General features: G+C 42.1%; 1 protein-coding gene across 3 annotated transcripts in view; it reads left to right on the top strand.

The window, feature by feature from the left end:
- Window positions 1-9566, top strand: part of tfdp2.L (transcription factor Dp-2 L homeolog) — a 45525-nt gene extending 35959 nt beyond the window's left edge. For all 3 annotated transcript variants that reach the window (XM_041563487.1, XM_041563485.1, XM_041563486.1), the window contains 5 exons: window positions 28-96; window positions 3773-3924; window positions 4249-4415; window positions 8092-8191; window positions 8502-9566. In XM_041563487.1, the coding sequence (XP_041419421.1) occupies window positions 28-96; window positions 3773-3924; window positions 4249-4415; window positions 8092-8191; window positions 8502-8661 (648 nt within the window). In that variant the 3' untranslated portion in view covers window positions 8662-9566. The remainder of the gene's footprint in view (window positions 1-27; window positions 97-3772; window positions 3925-4248; window positions 4416-8091; window positions 8192-8501) is intronic.
- Window positions 9567-20819: the final 11253 nt, after the last annotated feature.

The raw sequence follows: 20819 nt of genomic DNA, 5'->3' as shown, positions 1-20819 counted from the left end.
CATGATGTTTGTTTTTGATTGATACAGATGGAGAAGCAAAGAAGAATAGAACGCATTAAACAGAAGAGCGCCCAGCTGCAAGAGCTGCTTGTGCAGGTATGATTATTGGTTGAATGCTTTAGCCTCATATCATAATAATCTGGCTTGCTTAAGTCTAACTGCTATTATTTTGGTGCTTTTCAACGTGGAGGCCAATGCCAGCTTGTACAATGTCATCACGCTTCTCTACTGCAATACATGCAGTAATGTCAACTCTCCTGTGAGCACAAGTCCAATGTCTCTTTTATTCTCCATTACACGGCCTTCACAGTATTGGGTGTTCAAGAGGAACGGCCTGCATTGTGGCCTAAAGAGATGCAATCAGAGAATAATTTAGCCCATGCATTTTCTGTTGCTTCTGACACTGCTGTGAAAGGACACTCATGTCACTGTGATTGCTTCGTCAGTCTGATATTTCTGCTTTAACCTGCTGCTGCTCGTGTTGATTGACTGGCACATTCCATACAGTGCTGAGTTCTGAGAAGCATCATGCTTTTCTATGGATGCAAATGAACTTTTAAGGCTTCACTATCATGAACAGGGGTAGGTGGATATTCTTTTATCTTAAGGGCATTCAGAAAAACTACATTTCCTATGGGCAGAACTTGCAGCTGCAGGAGTTTGTTTGCCTTAAACTATCCATTTGCTAAGATTATACTGTATATTTTACAGCTGAAGGGCTGGTTGTAAAAAAAAATCCTAAATATATAAAATTAATAGGCAAGTATTAGGGCATTTATAGTCCCACCCATCATTTCCCATTGGAGGAGAGACTACATCCTTCAGGAAGGCTGCAGCAACTATGTGTATTACTCATTATCTAACCATTTTTTGGCAAAAGTAATGAAGCATCAGTAGTTTATTATTAAAGGGCACCAATCATGACCAAAATCATTTACTAAGTAAATACACTATGTGAAAGTTCAAGAAATCCGATTTTTAAAACAGTTAGAATTGTTTGTATAATGTAAATCATCAGCTCACTATTCCTTCTGCAAGATCCCCCCTATCTCCACTGCAGTTCTAGCTGAGGCAGCCATCTTGGATTTCACTGGCTCCTCCTACCTATATCTTCCCAGCCAACTGTAGCTCTGAAATCTCGCACATGCTCAGTTGAAATTCCTTGTTTGCTTATCAACCCTTCTAAGCTATTTTCAAATCAGCCAAACCTGTGTGTTAGCTTCTGTTCAGTAGTGCTGCCACCTGCTGGAAGTTAGTGTGTGCCCTTCATTTGCATAATAACATCACCAGCAGGGGGCAAGATAGGGAAATCTCCTGATACTTCTAGTGGTGGAGTTTACTAAACAAGGCATTCTGGGTAGAATACTCAAAGCAGTGCTACAGTCTGAGCATGCTCCTGAAATTTGCTCATTAGAGTCTCTGTTATAGTCTCAATATGGCCTCCCTCAGTGAAAGAACCCATTTGACTAAGTAAGGGATTTTTTTTTTTAAAACCTGCAGTTTTTTGAAAAAACTATAAATGTAGTTTGATTAAATGTGTTCATCTTGTACTGTCAGATTGTTAATATGTGTTTGATTTTGGCTGTGATAGGTGCCCTTTAATGAGGAGTCGGTTGGTGGTATTTTTCCTGTTGCTTTAACCTCACCGCAATCAGCCCTACCATGAGTCAATCTATAAAGCGTAGTGTGTATATTATTTATCTGAGCAATCCTCTCCTGTGCTTCAGAACTGTAAATATTCCTACGTTCTCTTTCTAATTTCCATGCTTAATACAAAGATCTTCTCATTATTTCAAAACATTTGAACACTGGGCCTCCTGTGTGGGCTTTGCTTGCCCATAGTTTAAACGTAGATCATGTGAACAGGCGGTCACAGGGCCACCACTCTAGACAATGAATGCTGGAATTTGTAAGGGTAAAGAGAGTGAGCTCCTAGACAATGGGATGCTTTGTTGCATGAATCAGATATACCGCAATGCCTGGTCCTTGGAAGCAGCTGTAGCAACCAGAGGCACAAGGTTTAGGGAACAATCTATTGAAATATCTGCCATTTCGCAGCCACTTTCTTATATCAATTTCACAAACTCCCTGAAAATATTTGTTTTGAGTAGAAGTGAGTACATGTTTTTAGTGGTATGGTACAGGAGCCTTGGACTCGACACTAGGTCGGAGCAATACTCTTTCCTAAGCTTTATCAGCTTAGACTTGGGCATCAGAGCTGCAATCACTGGCAAATCCAAAAAAGGAACAAAAATTGAGGCTTTCTTGTGACATTTGTCAGTTTGGCCCCTGCCTAATGCCTCTTCTTCCTTTAGTAGTATCTACAAGAGCATCCCTTTTATCATTCAAGGAGAGAATCATTAATCTTGCAGTGTCCTTTTCATTACTCCCGCTCAGCTAAACGACTTGGAATAAATGAATTGCAGGTTTCAGACATAGAGGAAGTAGATACAATCATGTGGGAACTAATCATCTCATTGCACACAGAACAATGACTGAAGCTCTGCTCCTTGCTCAGGCTTTCTAGAACAGATGCAGCTATTTTCAGCTTTACGGAAGTGGCTTCCTCTCTTGCTCTTGTTTGATTTGGTCGCAGTAGGGAATAGTTCTTTCCTGCTGTGGATAGACCATAAATCATGTAATTTATATATGTTTTGCATTTAAAGGTTTTACAATCTGTGATCTACTTGCTTTTTTACTTTTCCTTTTGAGCAGTCCCTGGTCTAAGGCAATTTACAGATTGCTGGATGCCCAATTTCAAAATATAAGAATCAGACAGCTATAAGGCAGTATTTAGCAAACTTCAAGTGTTATTTTATTAGCAGTGTGAGTACACTACAATACTACCTTTCTAAAGGGCTTTGCCTGAAACATGTAGTGTACCCACACTGCTAATAAAATAACACATGCAGTTTGCTAAAAATTGCCTTACAGCTGTCTGATTCTTATATTCTGAAATTGGTCAATTTTGTGGTGGTGCACAGACCTCTGAATCTATAGCCAAATGAATTTGGAAGGAGCATGATTAATCCATAACCATTATTGGCCTACAGATTGCTGGATGCACCTAATGCAGCACTTAGATCATGGTTTATCTGCATCCCAGCGGTTTTATACATTATGTATAGTTGCGCTACTACTATTCAGTATCTAGCAGTAAGAAGTCTAAGCAGCTTCTTCATCGACATTGTTCAAATGTTCCCTGCTAAGGTTCTTTCTAGCTGCTTTCCGATGACATCTTAAATGTTTTAACTGATATTCACACAGGCTCAGCATGTTTTCGGCAGCCAGCTTGTCTGCTTAGCCATTGGGATGGAGGTTGGGGTCAGGGGAACGTGGTAATCACCGGTGGGTAAGGGTTGCCAAAGTTTAGGCAAACCCAGGGATTATAATCTCTAACCTGAGACCCTGGGCCAGTGCTCCTCTTTGCTAAAAAAAAAAACACACACTAACCAAGGCAGAGTCGGACTGGGGTACTCTGCTCTGCTACTCGGTTACTTTCTGTCAAAGTTTAAAGATGATGCTGCATTCCGTTGCTTTAATCTTAACCAAAGTTGTGCTCTGGTAGCGGTCTTGCAGACAGGTGGCAGGGCCCACCAAGTCTTTTCCAGTAACCCAGTGGGCCAGTCAGACCCTCACAGTTAGGGGGCCTAACTGGTAAAAATGGCTTGTTGGGGGGGGGGGTTAAGAAATGAATTTTGGCTTGACTCCAGGCAAGTATTAGCACTTAATAAAACTATTGACTTATTTTCCTTATTTCTGTTTCTCTCAGCAAATCGCCTTTAAACACCTTGTTCAGAGGAATAAACAGAACGAGCAGCAAAGCCGTTGCCTCCCTGCTGGAAATTCCACCATAAAATTACCTTTCATCATTGTCAACACCAGTAAAAGGACCGTCATTGACTGCAGCATATCCAGTGACAAGTGAGTGGCACAGTAGGGCATCAGGGCCGGGCTTCAGCTTTATTGAGACCTTAGACCAGTTGCAGCTAGACATGGGGCAAGATGATAACAGTAAGATATAAACCAGCGATGGTAGAAATCCTTTGTTCTTTATTATAATTCTGATACATTGATTGAATCTGCATCATGGTCTGGATAGCTAGTTATATTGTGCTTTGCTTTAACCAGATCACACTTTTCATCAATGGCTATTGGGAAATACTGTGCGTCCTTAGATATTGTCTTATACCTGCTAAGGATGTATGCCTTTGCGTATCTCTCAGTCTCTATCTCTGTTTCCTACAGGTTTGAATACCTTTTTAATTTTGATAATGCCTTTGAAATCCATGATGACATTGAAGTCTTGAAAAGAATGGGAATGTCCTTTGGTCTAGAGTCTGGAAAGTGCACATCAGAGAATCTAAGGCTTGCCAAGTCCTTTGTACCCAGAGCCCTTGAAGGATATGTCACAGGTAATTGACCAACCAAAAGCAGAAAATGTCCAATAAGCAAGTAATCTTAACATATATGTATTGAGATCCTAAACGCCATGCTATTTCCAGCCCAATATAAATATGAAATATGAAAGATTTACAGCAGCCTCTCTGGCATCTCCCAAACCTATAATCTCCACAATAACAATACTAAATACAACCTTCCAGTTTGGTCTGATTTTGTAATGAAGAATGGTGTTTTTGTATGGTGTGGTTATGTGTGATTAAACCCATAAAATGTGTCGGTGTAAATCTATTATGATTTGCTAGTAAAAATGGCAGATAAAAACAGCAAACATTTATTTTTTGCACATCTTTATAAACAGGCCCCATGTCGTTGTATTTAAATGTATGGCACACAGTTTCCATTTTGTATAAAATTTGAACAATGAAGTACTCCGAAAAGTGATTGTTTGTGGACAGTGCTGGGCTGCTGGGATCTACCGAATAAGAAAGTTCCAGACACTTTTGCGCTTGCATAGGGCCGCCATTTACTGGTTAACCCCTAGTCTTTTTCTCGCAAAGCAGCAGTTCAGTCACTTTACGGTTGGGATTTTTGTCACTACCATTCTGGCCACAGCAGTCAAGAAACAGTAACACCAAAAAACGAAAGTGGTTTAAAGTAATGAAAAGATCAAGTGCTGTTGCCCTGCACTCGTAAAACTGATGTTTGTTTCAGAAACACTACTATAGTTCATATAAACAAGCAGCTGTGTAGCAATGGCGGAAATTGAAAAAAAGACTATATTTCACAGGTTAAATAGTGGATAACCGATAACACCATTATGTACTACAGAGCTTATCTACTATCTGCTGTGTAACATGGATGCCCTGTGGCTACACAGCAGCTTATTTATATAAACAATAGTAATGTTTCTGAAGCAAACACAGCAGTTTTACCAGTGCAGGGCAACACTGCATTATGTTTTTATTTCTTTAAACCACTTTCACTTTTTGATGTTACTGTTCCTTTAACTAGAGTCAACTTAATGAGAGAGAGGATGTATAGGGAGATGCATGCCAGGCAAAATGGTACCTGCATCTGCTTGGTATTCATGAAATGGACACATGCTGCCCTTTATTATGGGAATAATTAAGGAACACAATGGTAACTTTCCCAAGGGAACCCCACCTGTCATAGGTAGTAATTTGAAGATCAAAAAGCAGCTGTTGTCAAGCAAGAATGTTTTAATTGCAATGGTCAGTCCTGAGAGGGCCCCCAAAATGTGCAATACACCTTTCCCAAGGCATAGCAAACAACTCCACTGGTGTTTTACAGCAGCTGGAGGTCAAAACTCTAACAACCTTATACAGGTTACTTCCCATTGACATGAGTTGGAAGGTCTAGAAACAAATTATCCAAAGGCGATCTGATGCAAGCAAGGAACACCTTGCACGTTTAATGCAGAAGGTCCTCTGGTCACACTGCTTTGTTTTGGTTGATTGGTCCATTCAGGTTAGTGGGACAAGATGCCTAGTGGGTAGGGGGTGTTTGATTGCTGCACATTAAGCCATAGTCCTCATTTAAAGTAAAGAATAACTTCCTCTGCTAAGCATCCGTTTAATAAACTATCCCCTAGCCTCTATTCATAGAATATGCTTCTGCAGAAGATCATCAAGACTGTTCCTATATGAAGAAGACACCATCGTAGATAGTGCATAGATGCCCACAATTGCTGTGAAGAAAACAAGCTCACAAAGCTAACTAGACTAGCAGTAAAAGGCTGAATATCAGTATATGAGTCCCTGAGACATTGGGATCTCAAGGTTAATGCTTTTCTCAGCCCACTCATATAACTAGCACTGAATGCCTTGTTGGTTAGCAATGCTAATAAATAATAATAATAATAAACCTTGTATGGATCCAGTATGCAGTATAAAAGGTAGGACAGTTTTACTGGCCTATATGACCTTCAGAGTCCCAGGCTATGTGAATAGTTACTGGCAATATGGCTGTGCAGAGCTGCACGTCTGTTACTGTGAGTGTACGCTACTTTGTCATTCTGTGGGCTGCTGGCTGAACAAGTGTGCACGAGGGCAGGCTTTGGGGACACTGCTGTAGAATATAAAGCGGATTGAAGGCGGGGAATCTGTGGGCCACGATATTGTCTGCAAAGCAGGACAGTGCTGGCGGCAGACTCATTGTGCATATTAAACACAGGCCCAGCTATTCATTCCCTCCTGGGTGACGCTTCTTCTTACTGAAAGGATTTTCCTGTTGATTGCCAAGAACAGTCTCTCTAAAGAGGAGGGAAATCCCATTCAAGTTTCCTGCACATTGTACTATCAAATTGAAAGCCTCAGTAACTAGTGCTGCTCTGGAAGAAATCCAAGCTGCACAACCTTTGGCCACTCTTATACTTTCCCTCATATCATGGCCTTTGTTATTCTGTAGATGTGAGCTCCCCTTACTTGATAATTTACTAATAACATTGGTTGCCATTATGTAGCTGAGGGCACAGCAGTTTCTAATGGAAGACTAAGCAAAATAAGTGCAAGTTTTGTGAACAAAATCCTTCCCGCAACCCCTAATTCTATGGGAAAGGGCTTGGCAATCACCAAAAATGTGACCTGAATAAAGCAGTTACAGTTGTTAAGAAACCAATGAAACAATAAGTAAGACCAGCTAGGGAGAGGAGAGTAGAGGATGGAGAGAAAGTGCAATAAGGGGCAGTGGATGGAGAGTAGAGGGTGGATAGTGGAGAGGGGCAGTAGATGGCGAGTAGAGGATGGAGAGTGGAGAGGAGCAGTGGATGGAGAGTAGAGGGAGGAGAGGAGCAGTGGATGGAGAGTAGAGGGTGGAGAGGAGCAGTGGATGGAGAGTAGAGGGTGGAGAGGAGCAGTGGATGAAGAGTAGAGGATGGAGAAGGGCAGTGGATGGAGAGTAGAGGGTGGAGAGGGGCAGTGGATGGAGAGTAGAGGGTGGAGAGGGGCAGTGGATGGAGAGTAGAGGGTGGTTTGGGGAGGACAGTATCTAGAGTGTATAGGCAAAGAGCAGTGAGGCACAATGAATGTTTGGAACAGGGCAGTGAGGAACATTGGAAGGAAAGAGGAGGGCAGAGGGTGGCTTGGAGAGAACGGTTGGTATCTGGACAGTATAGGGAGAGATGAGGAGGGCAGTGAGGAATAATGAATTCAAGGAGCATGGCAGTGATGTACAGTAGAGGCAAAGAGGTAGGGCAGAGAGGGGCAGTGGATGGTTTGGGAGAATGGAAAGCGTGTAGGTATGGGCAATAGAAAGAGAAGGAGAGCAGTGACAAACTTGGAATGGAAGGAGGAGGGCAGTGAGGAACAGAGTGTGAGAAGGGCTGTGATGTACAGTGGAGGGAAAGAGGAGGGCAGAGTGGGGCAGTGAGTGATTTGGAAGGAAGGACATGGTAGACAGATATGAGTACATGGTGTGAGGGGGGGAAAGCTCCAGATGCTCCTCTTGAGAAGTAGGTTAATCTAACATATGTCAGGAGAAGAAAGTGGCTGTGCCGGGTGGAAGGTAAGTGAAGCCAGGTAGGAGCACTATGTGGGCATTAACCATACATGAATCTAGTATGGGGCAAGGTCAAGTTTTTAGGTGCCAAAGAGAAAATAACATCAGAAATCTTCATTTCTATACCTGATTACTGTATCTGTGCTTAAGTGTTACTTTGTTTTTCCTTAGAAATTGCTACAGGAAGCTCATGGGCAGATCAGAGTTTTAATTCCCAGACTGTTTCTTCTGCAGGGAATACAACTTGCACAACCACAAACTCCCAGGCAAGGTACAGTAATTCCCAGGGTGACTGTCCAACTCTCGGCCTTTCTCACATACGTGATATTTCTTTTAAAGAGACCTGTAGTTTTTCTAGGGGCATATCATGAATATGTTTTATTAAATAAATTAAAGATAATAGAAAAAGTGGAGCTTTGTTTATACAAGAAATAGCTGAACACAACAGCACAATTCTGCTTCAAAGAAAATATTTTAATGCGTACAGGAAAGGGTTAAAGCATATGTCAGGCCAAATTAATCCTTTTTATTCCTGCTCATCTTTTCACTTTAATATTCTGCTTTCATTTTTCTCCCTACAGCTTAACCTCGGGCTTATACTTTGACTCTGAAGTGTCCCTGACCACAAGCAGTCACCATTCAAGCTCAGGAACGTCACACTACACAGAGTCGCGAGGGGAGACCCCCTGTTGGTTTGATGACGATGAAGATGACGAAGACGACTCGTCCTCCATGGAGTAGGAAGGAGATTACACGCGTGGGGATCCTTATGCCGTTGGAACTTCCATCCCAGCAGGGGGAGTAGAATTAAGCGCTGTCCTGGGATTTCACAACAGATAAGATTTATATAATAGTGATCAGAAACTCTGAACCCTTCAATCAACAAGATGTTGTCTCCTCAGATTGGATGTCCCCATATTAATTGTTATTTTGTTGAAGAAAAGAAGTTTTTCAGACTTGATTCATTTGGATCAAAAAAAAGGTGATTGAATTTTCTTTCCATTATGAACCTGAGCGGTCCGACCAAGGCCTGACTCGGTAAATACACATAGTCCTGCCAGGGAGGATCCACTGAAAGCTTTAGCCATTGCCAGTAATTTAAGAGGATGTCCTGCTATCTGTGATATGAGACTGCTGCTATTATGCGATTGCTGCAATGATTGGGGGAAATCAGGAGAGAAGAACCACGTACCTGTCTGTAACCTGAATGTTACATGTGTTAAACACTGGAAAGTTTCTCTTGGAGAGAGAAGATGGATGTCGGCCAATTCTGTCTTGGAGGGAGCAGTTTGTATTCAACAGAGATACCTTATTTCATTATTCATAGTAATATGACCTACAAGTCATTTGCTCTAGAGCCTCCTTGCTTCAGTGAGGGTAGAGCGGGTGCTGTGGGGGTTGGCTGGATGTTAAAGCCCATTTGTTGTCACTTTTGACTTCCTGAAAGGTCATGAAGTAATTGGTTGCTTTCTACACACCCAGCTGCTTGGTGTTCTGTGGCTTTCTAGCCACCTTCTGCTGAGGGAGCTTGGTGGTGGGTATGTGATGAGACTATATGTCCATTGAGTCACATGTTGCGCTAAATTTCCTTGAGTTGTATGAGCAAATCCATGGGTCTCACATTAAGTAAATTCCTGTTATTGAAATCTGAAGCTGACAATGCATCTACTTTTCCATGCATTGGGATTTGGAAATATATAAAGAGCAACAGAGAATGGCCTCTGGCTGGTGCCTGTCACTTGGGTTACGAGGTATAGCGGTGTTACTAAACTTTATCAGACTGACCCAGATTAAACCTGGAAGTGGATCAAAATTTGGTTTGATGTTAATTATGGGGATTAATTATGTATTTTGTGATTTGTCTATACTGCTTTAAAAGTAAAACTTAAAAATAAGTGGATGTAAAATTGATGAGGGGGTTATTATAAGCACTTTTGCAATTTAGATAAATTATTTTTTTTTAATGAATGAATTTAGTTACAACAGTGCCACCTGCTGGTCATTTTCCGACCAGTCTAATCAAGGAATTTGTCAGGAGAAAGAACGAGACTGCTCTGATGTTCTTCTGATTAGGAAAGATTTCTAATTTTTTCCTAAGCAGAAGAGCATCAGAGCAGCCTCTTTCTTTCTCCTGTCAACCTCCTTGACTATTTGGTGGTCAGACTTGTTAGAAAATGACCAGCAGGTGGCGCTGTTGTAACTAAATTCATTCATATTAACTACATGTATCCTTTAATATCTTGGAATTGAAAAAAAAAATGAATGTACATTGCAGAAGTGCTTAGAATAGCACCCTCATCAATTTTACATTCACTTATTTTTAAGGTTTACTTATCCTTTCATTTAGCTATAAATAAGAGTGGTGCAGCCTTAACAGTCTGGTTAGCCAAATGTATAGAATTAACACAGCAGCAGTATGGGGAAATGAGTTTGCAGATACAGGCATTTTTGGATTGAATTCAGTAGAGCATGTGAGAAAAGATAAGGGTTATTTCCCCTTTGTGATTACCTAGCAACAACTTGCACCCCTGGGAAAGCTGCACTCGGATCCTTTAATATGCAACATGTGAAGTTGGGGGTGCAGGTTATCCTGCCGTAGAGCAAGTTTTAAGGACAGGGCCACATTGCTAGCTTGGGTGTCTGAATAACACACACGTTTAGGGGGCGGGAGGGGGGATGACTATTTGTTTCAGTATTATCCAGCTATTTAAATGTCTATTGCGTCCTTGGGCAGGTGGAGGGCCATGTCTCTCACCAGCTTACAGTTTAAACTTCTAGTTGCCACGTTCACTAACTCTAGCAACCCAAAATAACCGCTGCCTTTTAGTTGATGGCCTCTTTCATTCAAATTTCCCCACTTCCTGGTTGGTAGGGAGAGTGAGACCTAGAAACCAGCGAGTAGTTTAAATTACAGACTGGAGCTCTGCAGAATAATAAAAAAAAAAAAAATTCAGAAATCGTTATTGAGAAACCATGAAAATGAAGGCTAATTGCAACAAATGCTACCACCTACCTCATAAAATAAAATGTCATTTTCAGTTAAAGGATAGCGACTCAAATAAACTGTATCATGGATGCCAAAACTGTGGCATTCAGAGAGGATGCTGGGAGTTGTGGTTCAGGTAAAAGCTTAAAAGCCACAGATCTGATTTTACTGGCAGTGTGGCTGTTGTTGTATAAATATATCGGTGCCTCTGTTTGTAGTAGAGCCACTGTATGTGTGTGGGTGTGTAAGTGGGACGAGTACAGTAAGGGTAGAACTACACAAGCGCTTTTACCTGCAATAGCATCCATTCCGAATGTCACGCCGAATGTGCCGAATCTAAGGTAAGTAATAGGAACGTCGGACGTTTTCGCTGTGTGCATCTGACACGTCACAACTGTCGGATGAAGACGCAACATGCAGCGTTTACATGCGACTGTCCTGTTGTGTTGGATGGACGCAGCGACAATGTCAGACATTCCTATTAATTACCTAAGGGTAGAACTCCACAAGCGGGTTTCGACGGATTGACACCCGGCGACAAACCACAGGTGACAAGTCGGATGGAGTCGCACGCTTCAAGATATAATTGGACTGAATGAAAAGTCGGAGGTAACAACTACACGGTCCGACTGTCGGATGAAGACGCTGCTTTCTGCGTCCACATCTGACAGTCGGATGTAATGTAGTTTTCACCTGCGACTTTTCATTCAGTCCAATTAGAATCTTGACGCCTCCGACTTGTCCCATTCGTTTTGTCGCCGGGCGCCAATCCGACAAAAAAACGCTCGCGGAGTGATACCCTTAGATTCGGCACATCCGATGTGACGCCTGGGATTCATCTCAGCGCGTCTGAATAGCTGCAGGTAAAGTCGCTCCTGTAGTTCTACCCTAAGAGTAGTTGGGGGGCAGATGAGCATGGTGCAAATGCAGTCTTCCTTCTCAAATATAAGATAGTAATATATGATCTAGATTGAGGTACAGTGAATAGATGTTTTGTGGCTGCGGTTTAAATATAACATCCAGACGGCTACAAATATCCCTGCTATTATAAAGGGCTTGTTGCAGAGCAGCTCTCTACTTACTAAGCATATCACTTATTTGTGTATATAAGATACTCCTAAATGCTTTTTGGATACCAATGAATTATTGATAGTTATATTTCTATAAAAGTATCTCTGATCTTCCTGCTTTGGGTATACTTTCCCTTTAAAGCCCTGCATTTATGAGCAATAGCATCTGTTACTAGCAGGACAAGGCATGATTGCAGCATTTCCCAATCACTTTGAATCACTACCGCTATAAATTGGCCAATGTGCAATGATTGCAACACACAAGTATGCGGTTGGGAAATAAAAAAACTCCTTGGCCATATTGTGCTGGGTAAATACCCATTACTTATAACCAAGTAAGCAACCTGTTATGCTCCTTTTCATGCCAGGCCATCCTTTGCTGAGTCCATTTCAAAGGCTTCATCTTGTGCTGCAGGCTAAACCGGATTTCTGCTTTGTGCACCCGTGTTTTGTGCTTCATTGAGTTGCACACAACATTGGTCTCCGTGTATATGCGTGTACTACATAAGCATCATACAGTAAACAGTTAAAGCTGCCATAGAGCTCCACATATATCTCACTTAATTTAATAGTCCTTAGTTCAGTTAGCTTGTGCACATAATGGGGGCCCGTGCTGTTAGGTTGAGTGTGATTGGCTGGGAGGCAGAGGGGGAGTGGTTGTTAGAAGGAAGGACACTGATTGGTCCTGCCGCAGTAGTTAGGAGAATGTAAATATATAATATATATACAAATGATTTTTATACTTGACTTGATACAAGGGGGGGCACATTTACCTACAGAAAGGAATCTTGCAACAGTTGTATTTTATTTTTCCTTTATTGTTATTTTCTGCCAAGGTTTCCCCCCCGGCCATGTATCAAGTATCCCCTGCAATGTCAGTGTAGGGTTGAATGGAAAGAGCTGCCATATTGAAATACTCCTCTCTCTCTCTCTCTCTCTCTCTCTCTCTCTCTGCCCATGTAATGTGGCTTTACAGTTATCTGTGGCCAGTGTGATGAAGAATATTCTTATTATTAAGGCCTTTTGGGGGGGGCTTGATCTGGACCCCACAGAATCTGTATGCTGTACATTCTCATTATCTTTTCATACACAGAGTTCATGTAACATACTAAATGTTTATTCTCAGTAAAGCATATTTTTTTTTCATAATATTTGCATGTCTTTTATTTCTCCTTGCAACGCCCGGGTCCTGAGTTCAATGCTAGCCAAGGAACTATGTGTAAGGAGGAGTGTGTTCTTCCTGCGGGGATAGCTTGTCCCTTATACACATCTCCATTATACAGAGTTGCATGTGAGAGTAAAGGCTGCCAGTCCTACTGGGTTTGTTTCCTCAAATGAGCACATGCCTTTACAGGTGGAAAGTAAAAGCACTTTGTATTTAAATGTATATTTTCTAACTACCGGCCCTTTAATGTGTGTGGGGGGGGGGGAGAGATTTAAGCCTGACGATGAAAAGGGTCCATGGATGGCTGATGGATATAAGTATATTCTGTTATCCATCACTAAAAGCCAAATCATATTTTCTCAGAACTGTGTGTTACATACTCACTAAGGCTATCTGTGTTGAGTTTGTATGTGTTTGTATGTGTTTGTACTTGTATGTTTGTATGTGTTTATATGTGCTCCCCATTCCAGTAACATGCCTGCTCTTCAGCCTCACCGTGTGCATGACAGGGAGACATCATGATCCTCTGGGGGGGACACAATAATTAACATTTCCCGTAAAGTCCTGCTCAGCGTCTGCACTGGATATTTATATAAAGGATAATAGAAGTCACTCCCACCTACCCTCCTGGGAGCTGGACTAGTCTTTGGAAAAACAGACAGAAGTACAAACAGGCTTGTGGGGGTGTATAATAGACTATTTGTAGTTGGTACCAACGCTCCTGTGTGAAACAGGCTTTAGTGATACAAGTGAAGGAAAACTCTGTGCTTTGTCCAATCCCTGGACAGCTGCTGGCAAGGATCGTCCAAGTAAAGGAAAGTCACAGTAAAGGAAAGTCACAGTAAAGGATATTCACTGTAAAAGATAGTCGCTGCAAAATATAGTCGCATTAAAGGATAGTCGCATTAAAGGATAGTCGCATTAAAGGATAGTCGCAGTAAAGGATAGTCGCAGTAAAGGATAGTCGCAGTAAAGGATAGTCGCAGTAAAGGATAGTCGCAGTAAAGGATAGTCGCAGTAAAGGATAGTCGCAGTAAAGGATAGTCGCAGTAAAGGATAGTCGCAGTAAAGGATAGTCGCAGTAAAGGATAGTCGCAGTAAAGGAAAGTCACTGTAAAGGATAGTTGCACTAAAGGATAGTCGGAGTAAAGGAAAGTCACAGTAAAGGATAGTCGCAATAAAGGATAGTCGCAATAAAGGATAGTCGCAATAAAGGATAGTCGCAATAAAGGATAGTCGCAATAAAGGATAGTCGCAATAAAGGATAGTCGCAATAAAGGATAGTCGCAATAAAGGATAGTCGCAATAAAGGATAGTCAAATTAAAGGAAAGTCAAATTAAAGGAAAGTCGCAGTAAAGGATAGTCACATTAATAAAGGATAGTCGGAGTAAAGGATAGTCGGAGTAAAGGATAGTCACATTAAAGGAAAGTCGCAGTAAAGGAAAGTCACAGTAAAGGATAGTCGCAGTAGAAAACCGCTACGGGATGGAGTGGGTGTATCAGATTGAGGTACAAAATGAATGAATTGGCTTATATCAAAATGATTGATGCCACCACCCCCCTTTAACTCAGGCTAGGGCCACATGGCTGGCAAATTTCAGCCCCTACCGCAGGCAGCAGCCTCTTCTCTTTAACTCATTCTGGTGTTGAATCGGCTCCTGTGGACTCGGTGGATTTCATTAAAGAATCGCCGGTCTCTGCATTTTCAGCTGAAATCCACCAAAGTCTGTTTGCATAGGAGCTGATTCAACACTTCAGAATGAGAAAAAAAAGAGAGGAGGCTGCTGCCCGCAGTAAGGGCTGAAATGTCTTATAGCTAGCTGATTTCAGACCCGTGTGGCCCTAGCCTTAAAGAAGAAGGAACCGAGGCAGTTTATTGCCAATATATTAGCCACAAAAACTCAAGCTATGACACTATATTTATTCTGCAGAATGCTTTACCATACCCGAGTAAACAGCTCTAGAAGTTCTCTGTGTTTGTTTAGGATAGTAACTGCCATATTAGCTTGGTGTGACATCACTTCCTGCCTGAGCATTTCCCTGCTCACTTATAGCTCTGGCTCAGCCTAGCCCTGGAGGTTTATGCTGAAAACAGGAAGTCTGATACAGAAGCCCATGAGTACACAATAGAAGGAAAGAAATTCTGTTTCTTCTGACAGAGGACTCAGAGCAGCATTACTTTGAGGGTTTACTGGTGTATTTATATAGACCTTTCTGATAAAGCTTACTTCGTTTTAGCCTTTCCTTCTCCTTTAAGGTGACCATATACAAGAAGATTTAATCTGCCAAGTTGGGTCCTTTAAGGTGGCCATAGACGCAAAGATCCGCGCGACATCGCCAAACGAGTGGATCTTTCCCCGATATGCCATTAACGAGCATGGCTATATCGGGGGTAATCTGAACGTTCGGCCGAACGATCCGATTACGATGCGCTATGGGCTCCGGCGGGATCGGTTGGGTCAAAACCAAACCTGTCCGATCGACCGATCTCCACTGGACGAAAGAAGTTGGCACTCACCACACACGATTTGAAAATCGTACGAATCCTCGATTCGTACGATAGGATCTGTGCGTCTATGGCCACCATTAGACTGATTAAGAAGTTTATCTGCCCCCATATGAGGCCTCTGATGGGCCTCCCTGACCAATATTGGCCAGATGTCGATCTGGCAGGTTTGGTTTTCCAGTCCAATCAAGGACTATGTTGGCCAGCTGATGCAGGCCTTGTCCTGTTGTGCCTATTCTTGTTCTTGTAATCCGATTGGCCCTAGACCTGAATAACCTGATTATCCCGCTATTGCCTTTGGTGGTGATATCGGGGCAAAGGTCGGCTCATTGGGCACTTTGCTAAACAAGCAAATCTTTTAGTGTATGGAATCATCTAGGGAGTGTTGTCCATAGTCAAGTCAAGTATAACATTTCTGTTACATCTGACTGAAAATCTTACTTTCACCGTAAACAAGGTAAGAATCATTTTGCTGAACTGCTGCTTTTTGTATGGCCCATCACTTATTTCCTAGCAGTGGCACTAGATGGCTGATTAGTAAGCAGGCTGATGCAAAGCCATGGAAACGAATGAGCCGTGCAGAATGTGTTTAATAGGTTTCCCACAAGCGGGTCCCTGTGCTGTTTAGGCTGGGTGGATCCCTTGTAATAGGGAGTATGTCACTGAAAAGAGGTGTGACTTGTCCTTTAGAGCCCCTTGTTCATACAAATCTGCAATACAGCCGCTGCTTTTGCAGGGAAGCAAATACAGAGAGAAATCCATACAATGGGGTATATTTATCATAGAGTGAAGTTACAGTCCTCTAGAGTGAAATTCCGCCACTCTCCATTCATTTCTATGGGCTTTTTAAAACGGTATTAATCAATGAGTGAAGGTTAAAGCTCCTCCTTTGATAAATACACCTTTCAAAATCCCATAGAAACGAATGGAGAGTGGGGGAATTCACTCTAGGGGACTGTGGTGATCTCTAACTTCACTCTTTGATAAATATGCTCCAATGTTTCTGTGCATTACATGCTAAGCAAGGATAAAACCGGCTGGATCCTGGTTAGAGGTTTTCCACCCGCCCTCGGAGAGTTAAACGCAACGCTGATGAAAGAACAGGAACGAGAGCAGCCAACAAGACAAAGGGACATTTCCTCTGCCCAAAGCCCTGACCTTGTGCCAGAGTCTTATTGTCTTCATCCACAATGTGTTTCCCATCTCAGCCCTGGCCGGAGGTGATACGGAGAAGAGGAGATAGCCAAGATCATACATATTTTAGATCACCCTTTGGGAAGTATGGATATAGTAAAACACGTTTGTATTTCAGGTGCCAATACTGTCTGTAATATACCCGCCATGCCTTATAACTAAGTACAGATAAGGGCAATGTTTTTTTTGGCTTTTCTTGTCGGGTAAGTAAGGTGGCCATAGACGTAACAATTACGATCTTTCTTGGAAAAAATCTTTCCAAGAAAGATTGTTGGTTTCAATACACACGTGTCGAGCTGAATCGTCAGATATACAGGTAGAAACCATAGAATTCGACCTGTATCTGACGATTCGGCACTAACAATGGCGGACGTTTGGCTGCCTTCAAAGGCACCCGATCAAAATTTTCCGATCGACAAGCCGACCGATATCCAAGTCTTCTGCCAATATTGGTCCGCTCGTTTTCCACCATACATGCACCGAATATCATACGAAAAATAGTTTTGTACAATATTGTATGGCTGCCTAAGTCTCACTAGGGTCTGCTTACTAAAGCGCGGTAAAAATATACACACAAAAATTAGACAAATTTGTCGCTGAATAGGTTTTCGCCAGTTTACTAACCTGCGGTAAATATAAATTTGCAAATTTTCTAACGCAAGATTATGTTTTCACCAATTATCGCATTTGCTGAAAATAATGCTACGTACATATTAATGTCTGGTTTAATAAACAGCGAAATGTACGGAAGACAAAATTAACACCAGAATATTCGCGAAATTTTACCGCCATCTATATAGCGGCGGTAATTTATTTTTTCACCAGAAAATTCTCAAGGGGACAGGAAATATCCCATAACACCTTGTTTTACCCATTTCAGTTCCTGTTGCCATTCCTGACAGGAGAAGAGAGAAGTGACCGGATGATTAAAGATGTTTTGGATTAGTCTTTTGTCTGCAGCTACAGCAACTTTTTCAGCTGAAAGACGAATTATGGCTAAGAGGGACCAAAGGCTTTGTCAGCCTGGATTAAACTACATTTATATGATGCACACAGATTTATTGGTAAAACTTGTTTATGAATTTTATTTATACGATTCTATTGGCAGGAGGTAAGTCTTGTGACTGGATGTATTGAAATGTGGATTTATATGATGCATACATGTTTGATTGGGTGAAATCTGTTTACTGTGTTGTTGATAATATCTATAAAGTTTAGCCATTTTGAACATACATATCTGCCCATAAATCGTGCCATAATAATCGCCATAAAACAAGCGCAACTCGCTAAAATTACCGCTAATGTAAGCTGGTTCGTTAACGTAGTTAACACAAGTGACCGCAATGACTTCTGAGCGCATCGCTTTTTAGTTAACTTAGTCCCTGCGAATATTGTGGCGGAAAAATATTTGCAGCGATAACATGCGGAAACTTAAAGTCAAATTTACTGCGCTTTAGTAAACGGACCCCACTGAGTCAGGCAAACTGGCCAGACTTCTCTACATTCATCTATATCAGTGATCCCCAACCAGTAGCTCGTGAGCAACATGTTGCTCTCCAACCCCTTTGGATGTTGCTCTCTGTGTCCTCAAAGCAGGTGCTTATTTTTGAATTTTAAGCTTGAAAGCTAATTTTAATTGCATAAAAACTAAGTATAGTGCCAGGGAGAGCCTCTTGCAGGCTGCCAGTCCACATAGGGGCTACCAAATAGCCAATCCCAGCATTTATTTGGCACCCCAGGGTACTTTTTCATGCTTGTGTTGCTCCCCAACTTGTTTTACATTTGAATGTGGCTCACGGGTTAAAAAGGTTGGGGACCCCTGATCTATATGGTGCACGAATGAGAGATGGCTGAACAGCATTGGGCTGTAGTAATGTGCAGGTCGGGCAGGTTCGGGTCGATCTCGCACTGCTCCTCGCGGGTGCGGGTTGAGCTCTTCTCCTGCTCTCCCCGCCCGCCACCTTCAAATGCCGGTATCCGACTTCCAGTTTTATAGTCTTGCGTCTGCTCGCCCCGCCCCTTTTGTGACATCATCAGTGGGTCGCGCCTATAAAAGGACCCCGGAAGCGTGGGTGGCAGCAGGGCGGATTAGAGTCAGGAAAACCCTGACCCGGACATCACTATTGGCTGTATGATTGGCTCAATGGCCTAAAGATATGGGCCTGGGGAGGAGCAACTTCAGCTCCTCTCACCCAACCTATCGAAGGGCCACCAGTAGCGAAAATTTTTGGTTTCAATAGATCAAATGGGAGGAATATGATTTCAGGATACAGAGATGGCACAAACAACTTCAAGGTGCTGTACAGGCCCAGATGTGCGTAACATTATAGTGAATACAAAGTAGACTGACCAACCATTTGGGTAGTGTAAAGGGCATGTAAAGGCAAAAAAATAAAATCCCATTTTTACTTTCTTTAATGAAAAAGAAACCTATCTCCAATATACTTTAATTAAAAAATGTGCACCGTTTTTATAAGAAACCTGACTGTATGTAGTGAAATTCTCCCTTAATTTACTCCTGTGGATAGGAATTGTCAGACGGTCCCTAACTGCTGAGCAGGGAAACAATCATACTTATGAACAGCAGGGGGAGCCCCCGCCTTACTTCCCAGCCATGCGGAACTCAAGCAGCTTTGTTTATGACGATCCCTAAGCAGCCCAGACCACACTGAGCATGTGCACAGTCTTAGTCTTGCAAAGATGTTTAACAAAGTTACAAGATGGTGACCCCCTGTAGCCAACTTTGAAAGCATAAATTATTTGTTTGATTAGGCTTGTGGTGCAGTAAGTTCATGTTTATATTTAGTATACAAAATACAGCATTTCTAGCCTTATTCTATTTTAGACTTTACATGCCCTTTAAGGCATTCTATACAGAATCAACACACGCTCATGTTTTGGAATACAGCTATGGGAAGCAACCAATCACATTTCTATTACTGGGGCATTATCTCTTCAACCTGACATTGGTATGGCAGAATAAAGCGAAAGGTCCCCATAGACGCAAAGATTTTTCTTTGGTGTACGGCCAATTTAAGTGCAATCGGCCCAATCCGTCAAATTATTGTGCGGTTAGTGGGAATCGAATGATCTACAGCTTTTGATTTTTCGTTCAACATCTGTCAGAAAATTGATCGGCCAGGTTAGAAAATTTTCATCGGTCCCAGTGCAATCCATCTATGTTTGCAGGGCCAAGCAGGCAGCTCCCCTCAGTTTTCCTGGCTTTAACTAGACAACATCACTTGAAATGGTCTTTTTAGTTGATGGACAAATCGTACATTTAAAACGATCGTTTCAAGATAATCTTGGTCTAACGATAACGAAAAGATCATTTTAGAATCTTTACATCTATGGCCAACTCTATAAAGCAGTTAATCATGGTGAGTGCTGGGCCCCTTTTATCTACTTTAGTGATCCCTAACCAGTGACTCACAAGCAACATGTTGCTCCCCAACCCCTTGGATGTTGCTCCCAGTGGCCTCAAATCAGGTGCTTATTTTTGAATTCCAGGCTTGGAGGCAAGTTTTGGTCTCATAAAAACGAGGTGTATTGCCAAACAGAGTCTCCTGTAGGCTGTCAATCTACACAGGGGCCACGATAGGCAATCACAGCCCTTATTTGACACCCCAGGAAGATTTTGCTCACTTGTGTTGCTCCCAGACCCTTTGTAAATTTGAATGCGGCTCAAGAGTAAAAAGGTTTGGCGACTCCTGATCTACATGAACAGACATGGAGCGAGCAAGTGCAGGGAATCACACTACACAATTAAGGGTAGATTAGTCACCCCCACAAAGTTCTGGAATTGTTGCCCAGATATCTATTGGGCAGGTTAGAAAATCTGGTCAGTTTTCAGCCAGATATTGGCACACTCTCTGAGGGCACCGCACATAAGCTGCTAAGCTCATGACTCTGATTCTGATGGGGACAAGATGGCAGCCAGTGTATGGACAGACAAACCTTATTTGAACCCTTTAAAG

Source organism: Xenopus laevis, chromosome 5L (assembly GCF_017654675.1).
Source record: "Xenopus laevis strain J_2021 chromosome 5L, Xenopus_laevis_v10.1, whole genome shotgun sequence".
Taxonomy (NCBI): Eukaryota; Metazoa; Chordata; class Amphibia; order Anura; family Pipidae; genus Xenopus; species Xenopus laevis.
The sequence above is the reverse complement of the archived record's forward strand: the minus strand, read 5'-3'. Positions and strand labels throughout refer to the sequence as shown.